Raw genomic sequence first — 21691 nt, 5'->3', positions numbered from 1 at the left:
TTGATGACCTTGAATATATATATATAAAAAATGCTTTGGCTCGAGAAAAAATATCCGTGTCCTGTCGAATAAGTGGGCCACATGTACAAATTTTTACCTTATAGGTGTGCACGCCACTAAATATTTATCATCCATCATCCAAAAAAACAAAATAGTTTCAATTGCATATCCTCGCATAAAATCAAATTAACAGAAAGATTAAATTGTATGTCCATGTCGTCCATCTGTCTTGCCATCCTATTTTAGGAAAAAAAAAAAAGCCCAAAAATGAAACAAATACAAATTTCAGGTAGACCACACCAAAAGAAATAGTGGTCATTGAACGCCCACCATTAAAAACATATTGGGGTCCACTATAATGTTTATTGACCATCCAATCTGGTGACAAAGACTGGTATGAAAGGAAAAAAAAAAAACAAATATCAAATTGATCCAAAACTTTTGTGGCCCCCAAAAGGTTGTTAATGGTCAATAATCACTGTTTCCTCTAGTGTGGTCTACCTAAAACTTGCATCTTCTACATTTTTGGGACCATGCCCTAAAATTATGTGGAAAAACAGATGGACAACATGGATATACAATGCATACATCAAGGTGGGCCCTTTGGTCAGGGTCCCACCCACATCTAGGGTTACAGCCAAGTCGCACTCCCTGGTGGAGGTAGTACCCAATGGAAGCGGATTGCATGGTGTGCGCACACCACTATTCTCGATGGTGTGTTGATGTCACCAAGTTTTGTGGGCCCCACCATGATGAATGTGTTATATCGACACAATCTATCCATTTTGTGAGATCATTTCAAGTAAGGGGCCCAAAATGAGGTAGATCCAAACCTCAGGTGGAACATACCACAAAAAGCAATGGGGACAATGACGACCACCGTTGAAACCTTCCTAAGGCCCACCATGATGTTTATTTGCAATCCAACCTATTCACAAGGTCACACAAACCTGGATGAAGGGAAAACACAAATATCAGCTTGATCCAAAACTTCAGCGGCCCCCAAGAAGTTTTCAATGGTAAGCATTCAATCTCATTGCTTACTGTGGTGTGGTCCAACTAAGCTTTCGATTTGTCTCATTTTTGGGCCCATGCCTTGAATGATCTCGCAAAATGAATAGACGTCGTGGATATAACACATTCATCATGGTGGGGCCCACAAAATTTGGTGACGTCGACACACCACAACGGTTGGTGGTGTGTGGCACACCATGCAATCCGCTTTCGTCCCCAATGGACATGGATTGCTTAGGAAGCTGGATGGGCCCATAGCAATGTTTGTGAGAAATCCACTCCGACCATCTGTTTTTCGAAATCATGTTAGGATGTGGGACAAAAAATGAGGTAGATCCAAAACTCAAGTGGGCCACATGACAGGAAACAATGTGGATTTCAATCCACCATTGAAACATTCATGGGGCCATGGAAGTTTTTGATTTGGCTAATATTTTTGTGTTTTCAGTTCATCCCAATTGGAATGACCTTATGAACGGTATGGATCACATATAAATGTCATGGTGCACCCTAGGGAGGTTTCAACGGTAGGCTATTCCGTACCCATTGTTTCATGTCGTGTGGGCCAATTGAGCTTTGGATCTACCTCATTTTTTTGTCCCATGATCTAATGTGATATGGAAAAATAGATTGACAGGGTGGATTTCTCACAAACATCATAGTGGGCCCCACCTAGTTTCCCTAGGGCTTTTGCAGGCAATCAACCTTCCAGCACTGCTTTCGCAGGCAATTTGCAGGCAATCAACCTTCCAGCACTGCTTTCGCAGGCAATTTGCATTCCAACGTGGTTGTGTGTCGTAGGCAGTGTTATCACTGTGGTCACATATTTATGCACTGATCGCATATGCGATCACATGTTTTGCAAATGCAAGCATATGAGATGTATGTGATCACATACCCAACGGTCAGAAATATGGCCGTTGGGTATTTAATTAATTAATTTTTGCAAATCTGGACTTTTTATCATAAAAAGGCATTCAAGTCCCCTCTATTTACAAGTTACATTCACTCAAACTCCTCCTCTAATTCTCTTTTACATTCTCCATTTTTCAACTCTCAAGTTCTAACTCTTCAAGACCCAAGCTCCAACTTTCAAGTTTCAATCAAGAATCAGGGATTCAAGATAGAAGAAGCAAGAATACATTGAATTCCAAGTCTCTTACATTACATAGTTACACTTACATTCTCTCATTTCATTTTCTACAAGACTACATGTATCTCTTTCTAGTTTCTAGTTGTAAGTTTCTAGATACATTCCTCTCATTTCATTTTCTACAACTATCTCATTCATTTCATTTTCTACATTATCTTATTACATTCATTCTCTAGATACTAGATATTAGATAGTTACATAACATTCATTCATCATACATCAAGGTGTTCCGTATCCATTACAATACAGCCGTAAAGGCCAATATGTATAGGTAACGGCTGTGACTGTTATACGATATGGGGGTGAAACGGGGCAATTGTTTTTTGGGGGACTGTATTAGCTATTGCGGGGCATAATGACCGTTACCCCCACTTTTCTCATCCCAAAAACTTTCCTAGATCATTCTACAGTAGATTTCAACCACTTGTACTATATATGCCTTTTTCTTTTTCTTTTTTTTGTCAATTTCTAATTCTAATGCTTGGTTATGATGCGCAAACATTAAACACAACCATGTTTATACATTCACTAAACAACCCAATACAACACTCCTACCAAAGAGTGGACCGTTATGCTACCATAAACATGTTCAAAATAAAAAATGAATACAGATTTGGAATATTTACATCATTATAATTTTTCTTGATATTCTTTCAGAATTTTCAAGAAAAAAGAAAATAATAATAATAATAAAAATAAATTCAACCATTGCCAGGGTCGTAATGGACATTATTAGTCGTTACAGCCGATACCCATATCTGTAGTGGTGGTGACCGTTACAGTCACCATTACCGATACAAAATACCTTGTCATACATTCTCTCTCTCTCTCTCTCTCTCTCTCTCTCTCTCTCTACATTCTACATGCTTAATCTATACATTCATTCATTCATTTTCATTTCTACATCTCTTTAATCTCTAGATTCTCATTTATGCAATCTACCTTCATTCATTCTCATTTCTACAATTTACATTCATTCATTCTCATTCTCTACAATCTATACATTCATTTCTATTGAAATTTGAATATATTCTACATTTCTACTTCTCTTTCTATCTCTCTCTCTACATTCAACAGTCGAGAGACATTTTTTAAAGCTAGGGTACACGCTGAGGATTTTTTATATATTAAATAATTGATATATCACCTCTAATAAAAAAAAAAATTTCTTGGAAGATGAGCAAGAGCAAGAAGAGGTGGCAACAGAAGGGGTTAGACGATTGTGAGAAAGGCAAAGCCAAGGTGCATGCTCAGAATGCATCTTCCACCTCTTAAGGGGAATGCTCGAAAGGGAAGGTGGGGATATCCATCGAGAGTGACGCGGCTAAAGGAGATGGCTAGTGGATTACAGTTAGAGGTGTACACGAGTCGAACCGAGTCGAGCTTGGCATAGCTCAACTTGGTTCGGCCACTAGTTGACCCCAACCCCGACTCGGCTCGGTCCTCAAGCCTAACTGGCTAGCTTGGCTCGGCTCGGTTCGGTCAACAGCTCAGGCTAGTTCGAGCCAAGTTCGAGCTAAGATCGAGCGTCTGCGACATTTTCTCAAACACATGGAGTGCACCTTCAATTTCTCACGGAATGTAAAGCAACAACATCGATTTACAGGCATTTCATCAAACACTCAATAGGCAACATAAAAATCAAGATACAAGCGTATTGGTTTCATATCCACACCTTCCTCGCCACCAGCCGACACTTCGTTGAGTCATTTCATCAAATACTTGCTGAGCAACATCAATATCAAAATAACCAAGTCGCCGAACTAGTTTGATTCGAGTTGGGTTTCGATCCGAGTCAAGTCGAGCTTGGGCAAGCTTGAACTCGGCTAGAAATATTTTCGAGCTCAAAAAATCAGCTCGATTCGGCTTGAACTCAATTTCGAACCGAGTCAAATCGAGCTTTTTAGAGTCGAGTTGAGTGAGCTAACCAAGCTAACTCGGTTCGTGTACAACTCTAATTACGGTGGCCAATAGGAATAAGTTTGCACAGTCAAAGACGGGCAGGTGACCAATCTATCAAACTTATCCCACCTTATTCATCCATGGTTTCCTAGAGGGATGGGTGCTAGTTAATTTCACGAGGGTTTTTTGCCGAGCCAGGGCGGTGACGGATGCTATCATCCTTTGGGATAGGGTGTCGGCAAGCGGGAGAAGATTCACATTTATTAAAATGAGCTCTGATGAAGAGTTGGCAAGAGAAGTGGATCCATTGCATGGTGGGAGCTTTGGAGGGAAGAAACTATTTGGCCAAACGGCTAGGTTTGGTCCTGAACAATCTCGTAGGGGGAGGGAGTTAGGTGGTGGGATTCATACTGTGGAGAGGATACCTCTGAGAGGCTCGGATAGGAGGCTTGATGTGGAGGTTCCTACTATAGGTCTCTCTAGTAAAAGCAAAGGGAAGCCCTCTTTCAGGTATGTAGTGTAGGGAAAGGAAGGAACAGGAAGGAAGAAAGTTGAGGGGAAGGTCACGGCAAGGGAGGACGTTCCTGATTGAGGGGTTCCACTAGAGGTGAGGAAAGATACACACATTGGGGGGCCTCAGAAATTGGAATCATGAGGAGAAAGAGTAATTAGGTTGAGCCAAGAGGCTATTGCAAATTCCTGGGGTTGGTTACAGGGCTCGGTAGTCCTTTCCACTTGCCCAAGGGCTACAATGCCTGAGATTTTCCATTGATTGGACGAGTGTTGTCACTAGAAGCAGGAGATGTACTCAATCAAACCCATTGGGCATAATGAAGTCTAGCTCTGGTTGGGCACCGAGGTGAATATCGACACACTTTTCACAGTCGCAGTGGCTTCACTGCACAGAGAAGGTCCTATTGGTAGGATTTGGAGATGGGAAGAGTTATCGCTATTTAGTTATGAAGAATCCTGGTTTCTCATTTGGGGAGTACCTTTAGAGTTTTGGTCCCCGGATATTTTCGTCGTCGCTGCTGCAGGTCTAGGTGAAGTGATGCAGATCGATCCCTAGACGAAGTCTGGCGAGGAGATGGGGGTGTATTGGGTTCGTGTGAGTAGGAAGAAGGGATCTCCCTTGCCAAGTTCGTTGAAGGTGGTGGTTGAGGACAGAAGCATCTCGTTGTGGGTTCATAAGGAAGAATTAGGCCTCATTTATCCTTGCTAGGGGGAGGCTTGGAGGATGCGGGAGGCTGGCAAAGCTGGCAACCACGGAGGCCGTAGTCGCCTCGATGAAGGTACACAAGCTTCGTACCCAAAGGAGTACCAGTTCTAAACCAAGACACGTGTCTAGGGGGGATGGAGCCAATGCAGGCGGAAGAGGTATGGCGGCTTCGGGAGTGGACACCCGTATCTCGTAGTTTTGCGGGAGCTCAGCTCATCGCATGCGTAGCTCTAGACTTGGTTCAAAAAACAAGTTCGGATCCCGAGCCTGTCCCAACCTTACCTTTGGTTGACAAAGACATGCATATGAGTTTGGTTTGGAGGGACAAGCGGGACAACTGCCCCCCAACCTCTATCAACATTCCTCTCAGTTGTCCATTACTACAAGTGCTTAGGATGTCAACACATGGAAAAATGTTGCCCTAGTGGAACATGAGGGCTCTTCGCTCCCTCGTGCCTCTTGTGGGAGTGGCGCTATGACACGTGGAGAGCTTCTCCTCTCCCTCACATGATCACTTAAAAGTCACGTGCATCCCAAAAGTTTCTATTTTAGGGCTGATCCCACGGGCTCCCCTTTCTCCAGAGCCTTATTTCGAAATGCAAGGAGAAGTGGAGTCGTGTGGACGTCTTGTGCGGCTGCCAAATGCGGAAGATGACTCCAACAAGTTCGAATGTGCTAGGAATAGCTTCAGTTGCGATTCTCAAGGAGAAGTAGAGCCTCTATGCTGCAAGTATTCTCCAATCCAAGAAGTAGGCAAGAGGCAACTGGCAGTGGACGTAGTAGATAGGGACAACCTTGAGGAAGCTTTGCTGATCACTCTCTGCTATGAGAAGACATCTCCTTCCGTGGTTATGGTCTGTTCTGCTGAACTTGTCCAAGACACCCCTACATAGAATTTCAGGTGGGAGGGTGTGATCCCTAGGGATCAATTCTTGTGGGCGAAAGACACTCTCTTTAGAGTGGGTGGATTGGTGGGCTTGTCCTTTGGTACTCGAGACGAAGATCTTTACGACTTCCTTCTTTTTGCAGAGTTTAGGGCAGTGCAGTTAGAGCAAGAGGGACTAGAGCCCAAGCCCAAGAAATTCCCCAAGGGACTTCGTGAATTGCTAAGCCGCAATTGCTCCATCAACTATGAACATGAGATTATAGCCAGTGGTGGGAAGAGGGCGAGAACATGGAAAGGATGTGACCAATGTTAATCTTATATTGGAATGTTCGAGGGTTGGGTTGTAGGACTAAAAGGGCCCAGGTTTGCTCGGTTCAGTGTGGGGTTCTAAGTGCGTGGAATGGATTGCGGTTGATGCCTTCTCTGCTTATGTTTTTCTGCAGGACATCTCTTCCAGATTTTGTTCAGCATTTTCTTTTGTGTATGGGCCATGCCATTCATCTCTTCGCGACAGTTTCTAGGAAGAGCTCAATAATGTCAGTCAAAGATGGGATGGTGCCTTGGTGTCTCGGTGGAGATTTTAACATAGTGCGTTTCTCTGGCAAAAAGTCTAAGGGTGGTAAAGGGACCAAAAGTATGGCTTCTTTTTTTAATTGGATCAATAGGCATGAATTGGAGGATTTTCCGATGAGCAGGCCTGCCTTCACTTGGTTGAATGGTTAGGATCCTCCAGTTTTTTCAAGGCTGGACCGGTTCCTGGTGTCCGCAAGTTGGTTGCAAAAGTTTTCCCTGGTGTATCATCGCGGTCTTCCAAGGTTAGTCTCAAATCATATGCCCATAGTGCTAGACATTTCCGAAGCAGGCTGGGGTGGGGGCCTAAGCCTTTCAAATTTGAAGCGGCATGGTTGGAAATAGAGGGCTTCTCTCAACTGGTGGCAGATTGGTGGGATTCCATTTCGGTTGAAGGCTATGCTGGCTTCAGGTTGTTTAGTAAGTTCAGGTTGCTAAAGGAAAAGCTCAAATGGTGGAAAAAGGAGGTCCTCGGACTACTGGAGGTCGAATTTGATAGGATGGTGGAAGAAATCCAAGCTCTTGACATCCTAGAAGAAGGGGGTGCCCTCTCTGCCAATAGTAAGGCTAGGAGGGAAAGTCTATCTCAACATCTCACTACAAGGGCTAAAGAGGAGGAGATCAAATGGCACCAAAGATCTCTTGCGGTGTGGTTAAAGGAAGGTGATCGGAACACTCATTTTTTTCACAATTTTGCTCGTGCTCGAGCCAGTATCTATAGAATTTCATCCTTACAGATTAAGGGTGAGTGGACAACGAACAAGGATAGAATCTGTGAGGATATTTCAGTTATTTCAGAAATTTGTTGTCGAAGGATAGTAGCAAGAGGCCTAGGTTGGATTACCTTGACTTTTCCAAAATTTCCACAGATGATGCTTCCTAGTTGGAGAGACCTATCACTGAGGATGAAGTGGTAGCGATTCTTCAATCCATGTGTGTGGATAAGGCACCGGGCCCTGATTGGCTCCCCATTCTCTTTTTTCAAAATAAAAATAAAAAATGGCATGCTATCAAGGCTGATTTTATGGAGTTTGTGGCTGAATTTTCGGAGAGTAGTCGGTTATCGAAGGAGCTTGAGACGTCTTTCATTGCTTTTACTCTGAATGTACATGGAGCTGAGAATCTTAAAGATTTCAGACCTATTAGCCCTATTAGGAGTCCTTACAAGATCCTAGATAAGGTTTTAGCTTCCAAGTTCAGGGAGGTGCTCCCTAAAGTTATTTCGGAGAACCAGTCAACCTTTGTTGTCAGGCAACAAATTTTGTATAGTGCATTGGTTGCCCACGAATGCATCGACTCAAGGTTTAGGAAGGGAAAAAGTGGCGTGGTGTGTAAGCTAGATTTTGAGAAGGCATATGATCATGTTGACTGGGGCTTCTCGGATTACATGCTCGATAGGCTGGGTTGTGGGCTGAAGTAGAGAGGCCAGTAAAGGGCTTGCGTGCTTTCCCCTTACTTCTCTATTCTTGTCAACAGTTCACCTAAAGGCAACTTTAAAGCCTCACGGGGACTGATACAAAGGGATTCATTGTCTCTGTACATGTGTGTAGTAATTGGAAAGGCCTTGAGCAAGATGCTTTCCAAAGGAGTGGAGAATGGGTTGTTTAATGAGTTCAATGTGGCAAGCTGGGGAAGCCAGATTTGCCGCCTTCAATACGCTGATGATACGCTTCTTTTCTATGAGGGTAGTGAAGATGCGGTTGACGATCTTTGGAAGCTCACATTGTGCTTTGAGGCGATATCGAGTCTAAAGATTAATGTGGCCAAGTCAGAGATGCTTGGTATTAATGTTGAAGGTGTTGAGCTGCGATTTTTGGCGAGTATTTTCAGGTGTAAGTCGTTGAATGGATGTCTTCAATCTATTGCAGAAACAGGGGACATCGATAGATCGACAGCCATGCTCAATCAATCGAATCTCTCCGGGATTAGAAAGATTGCTCTCTGGACGTTTTGGACCATGATCAATCGATTAAACCATCTGGTTGATTGATTAACAGTAATTTGAAAAATACCCCAAACTCTTTGGACTGTTTTTGGCGTGTTCAATTGATCGAACATGCATCCTTGATCGATTGACGACACGCGTGGAACTATTTAAGTGCATGATTTGTTTCTAATCCGATTGTGATAGTATATATATCGGGTGTAATCGGGATTAGGGTATTCTAAGTAAATGTTAAGACATTCCCAAGCGTTCTAGAGAGAAAAAGCTAGGGTTTTGGGAGATTCGAAGGTCGTTCTCATCGTTATAAGTTCTCTATCTCTTGTAATATCGTTTCATAGTGGATTGATTGTCTCATTGTGCAGTGGGTTTTTTTCCCGAGATGGTTTTTCCACGTAAAATTCGTGTGTTCTTTATGTGTTTTGTTTGCGTTTGATTTCGTCTTGTTTGATTGAGTTTGGGTTTGCTTCTGCGATATTCCCAATAGGTGATATTAGAGCTATCGTTGGGTGTCGAGTTCTAATTTGAGACATGTCAACGAAAGGGTCTAATGTGAAGTACGAAATAGAGAAATTCACCGGTAGAAACAATTTTGAACTATGGAAGGTGAAGATGAGAGGCTTTCTAGTTCAACAAGGATTGCAACATGCACTCCTTGGTAAGGTGAACCGTCTTGCGTCTATAAGTGATGAAGAGTGGGATGAAGTTGATGATAGGGCTACAACCTTGATCCAATTGTGTCCAGCAGACAATGTTCTCTACAATGTCATGGATTAAAAGACTGCTGCAGGGGTATGGACGAAACTTAATAGTTTGTACATGAAGAAATCCTTGGGCAATCGTCTGTATCTTAAGATACAGTTCTACAATCTTAAGATGACAAAAGGAAATTGATAATAACAAACACATGAGCACAGTCAACGAATTGCTCTATAAACTTACGAATGCGGTGGTTAAGATTGGAGATGAAAATCAAGCCTTAATTCTTATGAATTCGCTTCCACCGTCTTACGAGAATCTTGTAGACACTCCACGGTAGGGATACCATTGATGTTAAAACTGTCATCTTAGCCCTTCATGAAAAGCAACTGAAAGATAGTGCGAGGGTACCTCTACAGATGTGTTGGTTGCCATGGGAAGAAATTTTGAATGGGAGAAGGGGAATTCTTGATCTAAATCTAAATCGAAAGGGAATGGCAAAATGAAGTGCTAGAATTATGACATGACAAGACACATGAAGAAATATTGTCGAAATCCTAAGGCTCAAAAGGAAAAAAAAAAAAAATCTAATAATACGTTGAAGGAAGCCAACAAAGTGGAATTCAGCAAGGAAGTTGATGGTGGTGATGTTCTCACCGTATCCAAATCCAGGTATCTCAGCAACAAGTGGGTTTTGCATGCGGAGGCCTCATACCACACATAACTTTTAAGCGAGATTGGTTCACCAGTTACAGCGAGTGCGATGTTGGACAAATGTTTATGTGCAATGACATTTCTTGTAAGGTTGTTGGAATCAGTTTGGTGCGCATCAGGATGTTCGATGGGGTGAAACATATCCTGACAAATGTGAGACGGGTTCTTAACCTTAGGAAGAGTTTGATCTATCTTGGGGCATTAGAGGCACTTGGGTGTAAGTTTACTGGTTTTGATCGGGTCCTTAAAGTTTCTAAAGGGGCAGTCGCAGCGATGAAAGCACAGAGGAATAAAAATCTTTAGTTGATCGGGAATACTGTATCGGGTGGAGCTGAGGCGTCTGTAGCGGAGTCCACGTTGGCACATTTGTGGCATGTGCGTCTGGGCCACATGAGTGAGCGCGGCATGAAAGTACTTTCTTCCCTTGAGTGTTCTTTTTTCACTATTACTAGAAGTCTTAAAGAGGCTCTTAATTCTCTTATATGACGACAAGATATGAAGGAGGAGATGGTTGTCCTTGAGAAGAATCATATATAGAAGATGATTAATTTACCAATTGGGAAGAATCCAGTGAGTTTTCGTTAGGAGTACGCTCTTAGGTACAATCCTAATAGTAGTATAACTCAATATAAAGCTCGTCTTGTTACTCTCGTAGCTAAAAAATTTACACAAACATATGATAAGGATTATTCTAGGTAATGATTTCTCTTATTGCTAATTTGAATTGTGCATTGTATCAATTAGACGTTAAGAATGCCTTTTTGAATGGTGATCTGACTGAGGAAATTTATATGAAAGATTTTTTGTCTCAAGAATGTTATATATGGTTTGAAGTAGGCTCCTTGAGCTTTGTTTGAGAAGTTTAGTGGGGCCGTAATTCGCATTGGCTTGACTAGTATTCATTCTGAGCACTACGTGTTTGTTAACTGGTGTGTACAAGCTACCATCATTGTAAGCGTGTACGTGGATAATATTATTGTTACAGGTGATGATGTTAGTATAAATTCTGAGCTGAAACTCTATCAAAGTAAGGTTTTTGACATAAAAGATTTAGGACCGCTAAAATGCTTTATTGGAATTAAAGTTTCTTGTTTTAAGAAGGGCATTGTTTGGTCTCAACAAAAATATGCCATTGATTAATTGACTTTAACTACTAATCTTGATGTCAGAATTATTAATTCATAGTTAGAGGTTAATAAGGACCTTCTGATGAGGACATCGTGCACACGCACGCTCGCACACCACCACCCCTACGCACGTACGTACGCAGAAGGAGGACCCCACCATCGATCTGCTCGATGACAACGTCCAGGGAGGGCCTCCTATCTAGAATACAAGTTTTGGTTCAGAAAAGCCCATCATGGGATCTCATGATTGTGGCCCACTCATCGAATTGATTTCATATTTTAGCTTTTGCTTATTGTTATTATTTAGAACATTGTGAATGCTTTAGATTTCTCTGTTTGGTTTTTATTTTAGTTTACTTCATCGCTAAGCAATAGGTTGCGCACATGGTGCGAGTTTTGGGGTATAGGATTTTCCTTATAAATAGGCACCCCTTGTAGTTCTTTTGATTGATTGAAGTTAATAAAAAAATTATGCTTTATTTTTCTGCTCTCTTCGTGAGTTGTGGAAGAATTCAAAAGTGGGTGCGAAGCCCTCCCTTTTCGAAGGGCTAACTACCATGGTGCGAAGCCACATCGATCCCAATTCACCCCCATCTTCCATCATCTTTTTTTCCATCTTCCCCCATCATCTGTACTTCGAATTTGTCCTTTCGTTGCATCAGATTTCTTCATTACAGCAGGTTTCCAGATTTCGGCCCGCAGGAGAGCTGAAACTTCAGCGGAGCACCACGCACAAACCGTACATCGGATCAAGCTGAGATTTGAGGGTTTTGGAGTCCATCCCTGACCGATCAGGGCCAAGGTGGCCTTTTTCTGAATATTGAGCCCCACACACGTGCAGCCGGGATCACACGCACGTCCGTCTAGGCCATTATTGCTGTCCACACGCGGGATCATCTTTTGGCTCAGGTTTTTATCCTCTTTTATCCTCTCATAGCCATTTTTCATGAACCCTAACCCTAGATTACATGATCCCTAATTGATTTGCCCCTTTTTATCACCTTAGGGTTCCTTGAATTGAAATTAGGGAATCCCTTGGATTAGGGACTGATTTTTATGCATGAGTAGTTGATTTTATTTCCCTTTGACATCGTTTGGTTTATAATTTTTATTGGTCCAGTCCTAGCCTGTGTCGGCTTGGACTCACATAGATTCCCCTTTTTAATTGAATGTTTGGATTTTCATGTGGGACGTGGAATTTGTGTGATTGTTTCTGAATTGGTAGGATCTAAGCCTGAAATCTTGCATATCATATTTAATTTTCCATGTCCTGCATCAAATTTGGTATCAAAGCCTAGGGTTCTTGTAGGGGAATTCACCACATATTTAGGGTTTAGTTTGTTTGAGTCCTTTCATGCATTCAGTCCATCATATATAGCTGAATTTTAGTAACAGTGTGTAGTCTCCTTCATATAGTCTCATAGGGTCATTTAGTTTTTAAACGCATATAGTTGTCATAGCAGGTCCTTAGGTTGAACTAGTGTATGCCCACACGTACGGGTCGCGGTTTTGGCTTGCACCCCACACTAAACATGGAGCAACTACAAGAAACAGTAGCCAAGTTAGCCCAGCAAGTTGAGTCCTTGAATAAGCATTTGGAACAACACGTAGATAAACGCGTTGAAGAAATAGAGGCTTCCTTCAGAGCAAACCCCACCACTGGGGAGGATGCCCAATCTCAGGCAGTTGGTCAGGAGGTTAGACCAAAGAATGGAGGCGGCCAAGGAGCTGGTCATGGGCGCATACCTGTGCACCCACGCCGTGAGGGACATCATGATCAATATGACCCAGATGCACAACTCCTCAAGGGAGTTAGGGTAGATGCCCCTACTTTTGATGACCACTTAGACCCTAAAGCTCTTTTAAATTGGTTGGCGGATATGGACCACTATTTTGAGTAGTATGATATGTTAGATGCTCGACGAGTCCGATTCGCCAAGATGAAGCTTGTGGGTCAAGCAAAGAGGTTTTGGGCGACGATTGAGCGAAAAAAAGAAAGAGCAAGGGAACTCCCAATAGTCCATTGGGGAGAAATGAAAGAAACGCTAAAAGAGAAATACCTCCCTTTCTCTTATCGCATGCAGTTGATTGAGGAGTGGCAGTCTCTTCGACAGGGTTCCATGAGTGTTGTTGATTATATTGAGAAATTCGAAGAGTACTCGACCCGCTGTGAGGTTGATGAGGACCCCGTACTCACCCTTGCTCGTTTTAAAACGGGCCTCCGTCCTGACATTGGGAGAGAATTGCTCGCCAAAGACACAGACACTATCAAACAGTTGTACCAAGTAGTGTTAGATGTCGAGCAATACCTTAAAGCATCTGTGGGAAGGCGGTTTGACTTTCGCGAATCCGGTACTAAGGCCAACCCCTCTGGGGCTAAACTTAACACGGGATTCCAAAACAAACCTTCCCCTAATATTCAGCCCAGACCTAAGGATGATAAGGGTAAAGAGATTGTCGGGTCTAGTTCACGTGGAAGTGGGGCCACTAGGTGTTTTAGGTGTCAGGGGTTTGGTCACTTTGCTCACCAGTGTGGCACGAGAGAGAGCACCAAAGTACTCCTTATTGATGGGCAAGTGGAAGTAGTGCCCCTAGAGAGTGATAGTGAGGAGGAGGAATATGAGCCAGTCAGAACCCCTAGTGATGAGGAAGAGGGAGCACAAGAGTCAGTGACCCTCGCAACTGTGCGTTGCGCCCTGGCTCAAGCCAAGAACACTGATGACTGGCGCCGCAACACAATCTTCTACACTTATGCAAAATGTGGGGAAAAGAGCTGTAAGATTATCGTGGCTAGTGGTAGTTGTGCCAACGTGGCATCGACTAGCACTGTGAGTCGTTTGGGCTTGAAACTGGAAGCCCATCCTCAGCCCTATAGAGCCTCCTGGGTTGATGAAACATCCATTCCAGTCTCGCACCGCTGTCCTGTCCCTATTCAGTTCGGATCTTATAAAGACACAATTTAGTGTGATGTTGTTCCTATGGATGTGGGCCATGTCATTCTGGGTAGGCCGTGGCTCTATGACAGGGATGTTACCATATTTGGTCGTTCAAATGTGTATACATTCTGGTTTGAGGTCAAGAAGGTCAAGCTAAATCCTTTGCCACCCAAGAATACAACTGGAAAAGAGTTCACCACACAGAGTGGTGTGAGCGGCCCAAAAGAAGTGGAGTCGAAGTCCAAGTCCAAACCGCTCCATATTTTGAATGCCAAAGACTTTGAGCGAGAGACGGAGGCGAACTCGATGATATACGCCCTTGTGGCTAGGGAGAGTGTACCAGAGACTAGCGTAGAGTTACCCACTGAGGCCATTCAGGTAGTACATGAGTTTCGTGATGTTTTTCCTGATGATTTACCGAATGAGCTTCCCCCTATGAGGGATATATAGCATGCCATTGATTTAATCCCTGGGGTAACTCTACCAAACCTCCCATGTTATAGAATGAACCCGAAGGAGCATGCTGAGTTGAAGAGGCAGATTGATGAACTCCTAGAGAAAGGTTTCATTCGAGAGAGCATGAGTCTGTGCCGTGCCCGCCCTTCTTACACTTAAGAAGGATGACACATGGAGGATGTGTGTTGATAGTAGGGTCATCAACAAAATCACAATCAAGTATCGATTTCTCATACCGTGTCTTGATGACATGCTAGATATGATGGCTACTGCTACTATCTTCTCAAAAATCGACCTCAAAAGTGGGTATCACCAAATCCGTATACGCCCTGGTGATGAGTGGAAGACGGCCTTCAAGACGAAGGATGGGCTATATGAGTGACTAGTTATGCCTTTTGGGTTAACTAATGCCCCAAGCACTTTCATGCGTGTGATGACCTAAGTGTTGAGACCCTTCATGGGGAAGTTTCTGGTTGTATACTTTGATGATATCTTGATTTATAGCATGACTAAGGAGCAACACCTCAACTATTTGAGGCAGGTTTGTGGGATCCTTAGGGCCGAGAAATTGTACGCTAACTTAAAGAAGTGCGTGTTCTTGTCTGGTAGTGTGATCTTCTTAGATTTTATTGTGTCAGCTGAGGGCGTATCGGCGGATCCCGAGAAGGTCAAGGCCATCGTTAATTGGCCTGAACCCCGTAATATTCATGAGGTGCGCAGCTTTCATGGCTTAGCCACTTTTTATAGGCGGTTCATTCGAGGCTTCAGTTCCATTGTGGCTCCCATCACGGACTGCATAAAAAAGGGAGAGTTTCAATGGACAAAGGCCGCCTCGAAGGCCTTCAAGGAGATAAAGGTCAAGATGACCGAAGCTCCAGTCACGCGACTTTCAAATTTTTCAAAAGCTTTTGAAGTTGCATGTGACGCGTCAGGAGTCGGCATAGGAGTACTTAGCCAGGAAGGGCACCCTGTCGCCTTTTTTAGTGAAAAACTGAATGAGGCGAAGCAAAGATATTCCACCTATGACAAGGAATTCTACGCGGTAGTGCAATCACTACGCCATTGGCAACATTACCTGTTACCGCAAGAATTCGTCTTGTTCTCAGATCACGAGGCCTTAAGATACTTGAACTCTCAAAAGAAATTAAGCCCCAAGCATACTAAGTGGGTTCAATTCCTTCAAGAGTACACTTTTGTGCTTAAGCACAAGACTGGTGTAGAGAATAAGTATGCCGACGCGTTGAGTCGTCGAGTCGCATTACTCAACTCCATGAACGTTGAAGTTACGGGCCTTGAGCGCATCAAAGAAGAGTATTCTGAGTGTCCAGATTTTGGGGTTGTGTATATGTCTTTATTAGAGAGTCCGTCAGGAGCTAACAGTGAGTATTTGATTTTAGACGGATATTTGTTTAGGAGTGACCACTTGTGCATACCACGCACCCCCCTTCGCGATTTTCTTGTCTGGGAGTTACATTCAGGGGGGGTTGCAGGTCATTTTAGTCATGACAAGACCATTGCCCTAGTAGAGGATAGATTTCATTGGCCAAGCCTCACGCGGGACGTGGCCAAAATTATAGGGCAATGCCGTACTTGTCAACTGGCAAAGCAGAGGAAACAGAATACAGGATTATATACACCTTTGCCAGTCCCATTCATCCCTTGGCAGGACATCAGTATGGACTTTGTGCTTGGACTTCCCAAGACTATTCGAAAGCATGACTCCATATTCGTTGTCGTGGACCATTTCTCTAAAATGGCCCACTTCATTCCTTGTTCTAAGACCTCCGACGCCTCTCATGTAGCCAAGTTGTTCTTTAGTGAGGTTGTCAAACTGCATAGGTTACTAAAAACCATAGTGTCTGACCGTGACGTGAGATTCATGAGTTACTTTTGGAAGACACTATGGCACATGATGAATACTAGGCTCCAGTTTTCTTCTACCTACCGCCCTCAGACCGATGGCCAAACTGAGGTGGTTAATAGGAGCCTAGGGAGTTTACTTCGATGTTTAGTGGAGGAGCATACTAGGACATGGGACGCTGTACTACCTATAGCCGAGTTTGCATACAATAGTTCTGTCAATAGATTCACAGGTTTAAGTCCTTTTGAAGTCGTTATTGGTTATAAGCCTAGGAAACCTATTGATCGTATCCCCATGTCATTGTCCCATAGGCCATCAGAGTCTGCAGAGCCTTTTGCGCATCACATACATTCATTGCATCAAGAAATCAGGCGAAAGATCACTACTAGTAATGAGCATTACAAATTTTCTGCAGACCTACATATACGTTTCAAAGAGTTCAATATTGGAGATTGTGATGGTCCGTATCAGGCCCGAGCGGTACCCTCTAGGGGCCGTTCGTAAGTTACACGCGCGTAGCGCTGGGCCCTTTAAAATTATAAAGCGAAACGGTCTCAATGCGTATGAGGTAGATCTTCCACCTTCCATGGGAATTAGTTTCACATTCAATGTGGAGGATCTAGTTGCTTTTCAGGGACCCACTGATACTTTGTCCGGCCCTTCGCCCACCCATCCTGATGTCCCAACCTTACCCTTTGATCCATGGCCTCTTCCCGACATTTCATCCTAGCCTCTGCCTCCCATACCTAGCCTTCACACACCCAGAGAGGAAATAGAGGATATCCTGGACCATGAGATAATTTCCACGTCGGATGGCGGGTTTCAGAAATACCTAGTTAAATGGAAGTCACACCCAGCTTCGGACAGCGCGTGGCTCACTGAGGAGGAGCTTCAGAGACTTGATCCCAACATCCTAGAGCGGTTCAGGAGTTTTATTTTGCCAGTGGCGAAATCTTCGCAGCCAAGGAGAGTTGATGAGGACATTGTACACACGCACGCCCGCACACCACCACCCCTACGCACGTACGTATGCAGGAGGACCCCACCATCGATCTAGCTCGATGACGACGTCCAGGGAGGGCCTCCTAGCTAGAAGACAAGTTTTGGTTCAGAAAAGTGGGCCCGATAGTCAAGAAAAGCCCATCATGGGATCTCATGATTGTGGCCCACTCGTCGAATTGATTTCATATTTTAGCTTTTGCTTATTGTTATTATTTAGAACATTGTGAATGCTTTAGATAACTCTGTTTGGTTTTTATTTTAGTTTACTTCATCGTCAAGTAATAGGTTGCGCACATGGTGCGAGTTTTGGGGTATAGGATTTTCCCTATAAATAGGCACCCCTTGTAGCTCTTTTGATTGATTGAAGTTAATAAAAAATTCCTACTTTATTTTTCTACTCTCTTTGTGAGTTGTGGAAGAATTCAAAAGTGGGTGCGAAGCCCTCCCTTTTTGAAGGGCTAACTACCGTGGTGCGAAGCCACATCGATCCTAATTCACCCCCATCTTCTGTCATCTTTTTTTCCATCTTCCCCCACCATCCGTACTTCGAATTTGTCCTTTTGTTGCATCAGATTTCTTCATTACAGCAGGTTTCCAGATTTCGGCCCGCAGGCGAGCTGAAACTTCGGCGAAGCACCACGCACAAACCGTACATCGGATTGAGTTGAGATTTGGGGGTTTTGGAGTCCATCCCTGGCCGACTAGGGCCAAGGTGGCCTTTTTCTGAATAGTGGGCCCCACACGTGCGGCCGGGATCACACGCACGTCCGTCTAGGCCATTATTGTTGTCCACACGCGGGATCATCTTTTGGCTCAGGTTTTTATCCTCTTTTATCCTCTCATGGCCGTTTTTCATGAATCCTAACCCTAGATTACATGATCCCTAATTGATTTGCCCCTTTTTATCACCTTAGGGTTCCTTGAATTGAAATTAGGGAATCCCTTGGATTAGGGACTGATTTTTATGCATGAGTAGTTGATTTTATTTCCCTTTGACATCGTTTGGTTTATAATTTTTATTGGTCCAGTCCTAGCCTGTGTCGGCTTGGACCCGCATGGATTCCCCTTTTTAATTGAATGTTTGGATTTTCATGTGGGACGTGGAATTTGTGTGATTGTTTCTGAATTGGTAGGATCTAAGCCTGAAATCTTGCATATCATATTTAATTTTCCATGTCCTGCATCACCTTCGGTCTAACGATGGGCAACTTCTTGATGATCCTCGCACGTAGTGTTCGAAATATCGCATTACGTATCGCACCCTTGGGATTTAGATACTTATAGGTTATTGCATGGAATATAACAGTTGTATAGCGAATGTATCGTTGTTGTTGGAAACATGGGGAAAGATTGGGAAATTGGTCGATTTTTTCAATGAAACTTCGGTGATTGTTAAAAAAGACATCAACACACACTTATAAATCAAAACATTACAAAAAACAAGTGCACATAATAGGTTTTCTTTGTATGGGGTCCTAATATATACGTTGTCTAACTGAATTGATGAAAGTATATTCAAAGTCTATTCATATTAATTTATAAATGTAAGAAGACATGTGGAAACACAAGCAATACATTAAAAAATAAAAGAAGAATCACTAGATCAGGTTACATATATGTTTGATTCTATGTTTAGACATAAAAATTGCTACTGATTTGCGAGAAATTGGAAATTTTTGATTTTTTTTTTTTCAAATTTCTGCAACTCGGCCCATCTCCAAATCTCGAAATCGAAGCTTCCAAAACATTAAAAATCATGGATTGTAACAATTTGGCACTGATTTAGCATGATTTACAGGAAAAAAAAAAAAGGATCGAAAATTGAAAGTGCTCACCGGATTGAACATGTAAGATATATCCCACTACTTGTGCATTACGTATCGCATAGGTTGGATACAAGATATACCTTGGGATATATTGGCAATATCTTTGATATTTAAAACACAACTCATATGTACTAGTGTTTGGTTGGTTAATTGATATATTTGACTACTACTCGCCCATATCTATTTCATGCAGTGAGTTTGGTTAGTAAATTCATACATGCTCCTCGATCCAATCACCTTGAAGCAGTTCGTCGCATCTTATGCTATATTAAGTCTTCTTTAGAACATGGCATATTATGTAGTCATCACAATAATATTGATATTAAATGATATTTGATGCAGATTGGGCAGGTTCGCTAGATAATCAATGCTCTATGAAAGGATAATGTACTTTTTTCAAAGACAATTTCATTACCTAGAAGACAAAAAAGCATATAGTTGTTGCATAATCCAGTGTCGAGGCTAAGTACTCTGTAATAGCGAATACTGCATGCGAAATTTTCTGATTAAGAAGTTTTGTTGTTAAATTGGGATTTCCAAGGAAGACTCCTACCTGTATATATCATGCCAATCAAGCTACAATCATATAGCTTCTAATCCTATTTTTCATGAGCAGACAAACCACATTGAAGCTGATTATCACTTTATTCATGAGAAGATTGTTGTTGGCATTATTTATACTCCATTTGTTACGACTACCACTCAATTTGTGGATATCTTCACAAAGTCTTGATGTTTAATTTGAGTGCAATATTATTGGCAAGTTGGGCATGATTAATATCCATGCCTTAGCTTGAGGACTGGGCAAACCACATTGAAGCTGATTATCACTTTATTCATGAGAGGATTGTTGTTGGCATTATTTATACTCCATTTGTTACGACTAGTACTACCACTCAATTTGTGGATATCTTCACTAAGTCTTAATGTTTAATTTGAACAGCGTATTATTGGGAAGTTGGGCATGATTGATATTTATGCTTCAGCTTGAGGGAGAGTGTTGATATTTCTAAACCACAAGCCCTCTCTCTAGACTGTGGGCCTTCTTACTCTAGACCATGGGCCATCTCTTATTCTTCTTTTATTTCTCTTATTATTTTCCTTTCTTTTGTTTTTCCTATTTCCCCCTTAGTTCCAAGCAGTGTTTCGAATAGCGCCCGTAGCGTAGCGTGGCCATAGCGCTACGTAGCATCCCAAATAGCGTAAATCCCCTGTAGCGTACGCTACAAGGTTTGTAGCGTACGCTACAGCTACGTAGCGTGTAGCGTCCATAGTGTAAGCTACGATGTATTTTTTTACTATTTTTTTCACGTTTTCTTTGTTTCTAATGTTAAGGAATGTGACACTTGTATTGTACTTGATACTTTTAACCTATGAGATTTTTATTTCTTTTCATAATTGTGACTTGTGGTTTCAATTAGACATTATTAATTAAAGTGGTTTGCTTAGAAAGTTGTTGATGTGATAATTTTTTGATTTGGCTTATATATGTGGATTGGCTTTTGATAAATGATAACTAATAACTTTTTTGAACATGCTTATAATTGATAAAATGAATCATCTTTTAGGCATTTTTATATTTTTCCCTTTTTTTTCACTATTTATTATATTTGTCCTATTTTTAAATTTAAAAATAGAAGTATTATTTACGCTACACACTATAGAGGGCTGGGCGCTACGCATCACGCTACCGCTATTTAAAACACTGGTTCCAAGCATATTTTATGTTATTTAGGGGACGTTCAACCCTCATTCTCCCCCAAAAGGCTTTTTTCTCTTTGACGAAAACAAATAAAGCAGATGTCAAAAACTGCAGACCAACAAACAGATTTTTCCTGAGTTTAACAACAATGGGTGAAGGATAATAGGTGAAGAGTGTAGACGAACAAAAATCCGGGGAAATAAACAAAGAATACAAGAATAACAAGTATATTCCAAGAAATGCTTCCTTCATTTAGTAGTTATATTTGAATCCTACATTAAGAGTATCAACAAACTAAAAATAATTGAATTAAAAATTTTGAAAGTTCAAATTTTGGCTAGTGACGGAATTGCATTAAAAGACACTAACTGTATTCATTACCTGAGACGAAAAATTCACGAATGGTCTGATCTCAGTTGATGAAAGCAGGTCTTCTTTAGTAACAAAATTAGGATACAAGCTAGTCAAAGCAGCCATTCTCGACTTTCCCCCATAAATATGTGCACCTGCAAGAAATATCAGTGTCTTACGGTTGAAACCAAGAGCAGCAAGCATAAGTACTGCCTCTTCAGGTGTTAGAGGACATTTTCCTTCTGATCGTAGTAATGCAGAAGAAGGTAGCCTGCAAAAACATCAAACAAGCTAAGGGATATAAATTCAAAGTATATGGGAAAATATTGTT

The 21691-nt window shown here is 42.2% G+C and overlaps 1 protein-coding gene and 1 long non-coding RNA gene across 6 annotated transcripts in view; both read right to left on the bottom strand.

Annotated features, from left to right (window-relative positions):
• The window catches only part of LOC131229354 (O-fucosyltransferase 2-like), a 104227-nt gene that overhangs the window by 2937 nt on the left and 79599 nt on the right, over nt 1-21691 (bottom strand). For all 5 annotated transcript variants that reach the window (XM_058225294.1, XM_058225292.1, XM_058225293.1 and 2 more), the window contains one exon: nt 21391-21631. In XM_058225294.1, coding sequence (XP_058081277.1) covers nt 21391-21631 — 241 coding nt within the window. The remainder of the gene's footprint in view (nt 1-21390; nt 21632-21691) is intronic.
• Nucleotides 1479-2536, bottom strand: LOC131229355 (uncharacterized). Its single transcript, XR_009163271.1, has 2 exons — nt 1761-2536; nt 1479-1719 (listed from the first exon to the last, which is right to left on the bottom strand). It is a non-coding gene; the product is annotated as an uncharacterized LOC131229355 (long non-coding RNA).

This window comes from Magnolia sinica, chromosome 16, assembly GCF_029962835.1.
Source record: "Magnolia sinica isolate HGM2019 chromosome 16, MsV1, whole genome shotgun sequence".
NCBI lineage: Eukaryota > Viridiplantae > Streptophyta > Magnoliopsida > Magnoliales > Magnoliaceae > Magnolia > Magnolia sinica.
Note: the sequence above shows the minus strand (reverse complement) of the source record. Positions and strands in the feature narration are given on the sequence as shown.